This window comes from Palaemon carinicauda, chromosome 34 (assembly GCF_036898095.1).
Source record: "Palaemon carinicauda isolate YSFRI2023 chromosome 34, ASM3689809v2, whole genome shotgun sequence".
In the NCBI taxonomy this organism is placed as follows: domain Eukaryota; kingdom Metazoa; phylum Arthropoda; class Malacostraca; order Decapoda; family Palaemonidae; genus Palaemon; species Palaemon carinicauda.
The window spans coordinates 18,075,398-18,078,728 of record NC_090758.1 but is presented as its reverse complement, the minus strand read 5'-3'; the positions used below and the strand labels follow the sequence as shown (position 1 = coordinate 18,078,728).

General features: G+C 40.4%; 1 protein-coding gene across 1 annotated transcript; it reads left to right on the top strand.

Moving 5' to 3' along the window:
* Positions 1–1,862: 1,862 nt before the first annotated feature.
* On the top strand, positions 1,863–3,057 carry LOC137626737 (uncharacterized). The gene is made up of 3 exons (XM_068357744.1): positions 1,863–2,008; positions 2,197–2,446; positions 2,596–3,057. The coding sequence occupies exons 1-3, from the start codon at positions 1,863–1,865 to the stop codon at positions 3,055–3,057; spliced, it is 858 nt and encodes a 285-aa protein (XP_068213845.1).
* Positions 3,058–3,331: the final 274 nt, after the last annotated feature.

The window sequence follows — 3,331 nt, the reverse complement described above, 5'->3', positions numbered from 1 at the left end:
TGGTAAATAAATGTACTCAAGTGAAGACCTGTTCCTTGCTCTCTCCCAGCCTTAATACATAAAAGTGGCGACAAGGATAAACTACCAATGGCGTAGTATCTTGGAAATATCCCTGAGTACCAAACCGAAGATGACTTTGATGGTTATATTGAACGTTTTGACCAGTTTTGTCTTGTAAATGACATCAAAGGTGACAGGAAAAAAGCTTTGTTTTTAATAGTCGCTGGGCCAAAAACCTATGGACTTATCAAGACACTGCTTGCTCCAAACAAACCAGCTGACAAGACGTTTTAACAACTGACAAAACTCATATCCAAGCATCTAACATCAAAGCCGATTGTCATCGCTAAGAGATATAGATTCTACCAACGAAAGCAGCATGATGGCGAATCTGTCACTCAGTTTGTCACAGAACAAAGGAAGTTGGCAGAAAAATGTGAATTCAAAGGCTTTTTGGATAAAGTTTTAAAGGACATGTTTATGATAGGACTTAGATATTGTGTTGCTCAACAGAAGCTACTCAGTGAAACAGACCTTACACTAAAAAAGGCATTCAAAATCGCAATGAGCTGTGAAATGGCTAAGAACAAGTTCAGAACATCCACTCATCCGAATGCAAGGAAGTTCAAGTGGTGAAACCAACGTCCGAACGAATAAGAGAATGTTGGCATTGCGGCAGAAATAACCACCGTCCTGATTGCTGTTTTTACAAAGAAACAGAATGTAGCATATGTCACAAAAGTGGACATTTGCGAAAGAAATGTACGGCTGCTCCCGAGGATCATGCTACGAAGGACAAATGTAACTTCAAGTACAGAAAAAAGGAGAAGTTGTCAAAGTTGAAATATGCAGTCAGTCACTGTTTCTGACACAGATTCAAGTTCAAAATCTGATTATACCGATATCAGTCATGTTCGAAATAGAAATGTTCGCCACAAAATATCCATTGGAACAATAAGAAATGTTAAAAAAACAGCCCGGAAAACGTACAAAAACTCCTGAAATAATGGTAGCTGTCTCATTAAATGGAAAACGAAAGGCAATGGAAGTAGATACTGGTGCGGCAGTTTCTTTGATATCAAAACAAATGTATCACAGTCATCTAAAGAAGCATGTGGAGCTAAAACCTAGCAATATGGTTCTGAGAACAATCATTGGAGACAACGTACCAGTAATAGGAACATATAATGTTAACGTTCAGTATCAGGGCCAAAGGGTTTAAGGATTACCACTCTATGTTGTATGGAAGGAACTGGCTATCGCATATTCGATTAGAATGGGAGGCATTGTGTATCAATAACATTGTAACAAGCAGAACTGATTCATTTAATGAATATCCTCCAGAGTAACAAAGAATTCATAGAAAACATGAGGCAGTTTTCACATCTGAACTGGGAAAAGCAGTAAATTCTAAAGCTGAACTGCACGATAAACCTGAAACAAAACCATTGCTCTTCAAAGCAAGGCCGGTTCCATATGCAATTCTAGATGAAGTGAAGGAGGCAACTCTTAAAGAGGAACGGGAGGGAATCCTGGAATGGGTTGAATACAGTGATTGGGCCGCTCCCATTGTTCCTGTCAAAAAAGCCGATGGATCAATCAGGGTTTGTGGGGACTTTAAAGTCACGGTGAACAAGTACCTTGAAAATACAGAATATCTAATGCCACGTATGGATGATCTATACCATAAGTTGAACGGGGGCGTGATGTTTTCGAAAGTAGACTTGTCAAACGCATATAAACAGATAGAAGTGGCAGAGGAATCATGAAAGTATCTGACAATTAATACCCCTTTGGGTTTGTTTCGCTCTACTCGATTACCATTCAGAGTATCTTGCGCACCTCATCTATTTCAATCAATGATGGACATGATCCTACAAGGAGTAGCATGTGCATGCAATATGGATGATATCAGCGGGACTGGCTGTAATGATCAAGAACATTTGCAGAATCTAGATGACATATTGCAGAGGCTTGAAGATAATGGCCTCCATTGTAACCTGCCCAAGTGTGACTTTCTCAGACCATCCATGAAATGACTGAGTTTCGTGGTAGACAAGGAAGGGCTGAGAATAGATGAGGAAACCACAGCAGCAGTTAGAGATGTGCGACGCCCAACAAATAGAGCAGAAATGCAGTCATTCTTAGGACTTGTCAGTTATTACCGCCGATATGCACCGAACTTATCTTCTGTAGCTGCACCTTTATCCAAACTTTTGAAGAAGGATCGGAAATGGAGTTGTCGTCGGAATGCAAGGAGGCATTCACCAAAGTTGTAAAATTATTAACTAAAGACTGTGGTGTTTTGGTTCATTATGATCCTAAAAAGCCAGTGACACTAGCAGTTTATGCATCCCCAAAAGGGCTTGGAGCTGTTCTTTCACATATAACAGAAGATGGTGAACGACCCACAGCATATGCATCTCGCACATTAACAAAAGTTGAGGCGAATTAGTCCCAACTGGAAAGGGAAGGCAATCATTTTTGGGATCCACAGATTTCATCAGTATCTATATGGACGTAAATTCATACTGATCATGGATAATAAACCACTGAGTTTCATCTTCCGTTCAAAAAAAGGCCTTCCCATATTAGCTGCTGCGAGGATGGGCGATCCAACTGGCTGCATACGATTATGACATTCAAGTTCATAAGTCAGAACAAAACTGCAATACAGATGCATTGTCAAGGCTTCAGTTACCAGTAGAAGGTTGTGCAGAAGAATTTATACATTGGACATCTGAAGCAACTGAACTCAACATTGCGCAAATTAAAGCACTTCCAATTTTGGCAAAAAACATAGCTAAAGAGATGAGACATGACCTTGTGCTGTCAAAAATATTGCTATTTACCACTACGGGATGGCCAGATGCAGCAGATATCAGTAACGATCTCAAACCATTCTATATCCGTCGTGAGAAGATCACAGTAGAAGATGGTTGTTTGCTCTGGGGAGTTCGTATTATTGTTGCTAAAAAGTTTCAGGGACAGTTGTCATCCAGGGATTGTGAGAATGAGAGGATAAGCAAGAATGCACGTGTGTTGGTCCAGCATTGATCAAGCCATTGAACGAACAGTGTAGTCGTGTTATGCATGTCAAGAAACGCAATTGGTTCTGCTTGTAGCTCAAGGAAATCCATGGAAATGGCCGGCAGGACCATGGAAAAAGAGTTCATATCGATTTTTCTAGCCCTTTCTTAGGCGAAATGTGGTTTATAATGGTGGACACATATTCAAAGTGGCCAGAGGTCTGTCGTATGAGGTCAACTAGCAGTACGCGCACAATAGAGGTGATCAGAAAGATCTTCGCACAACATGGAGCTTGAAATGA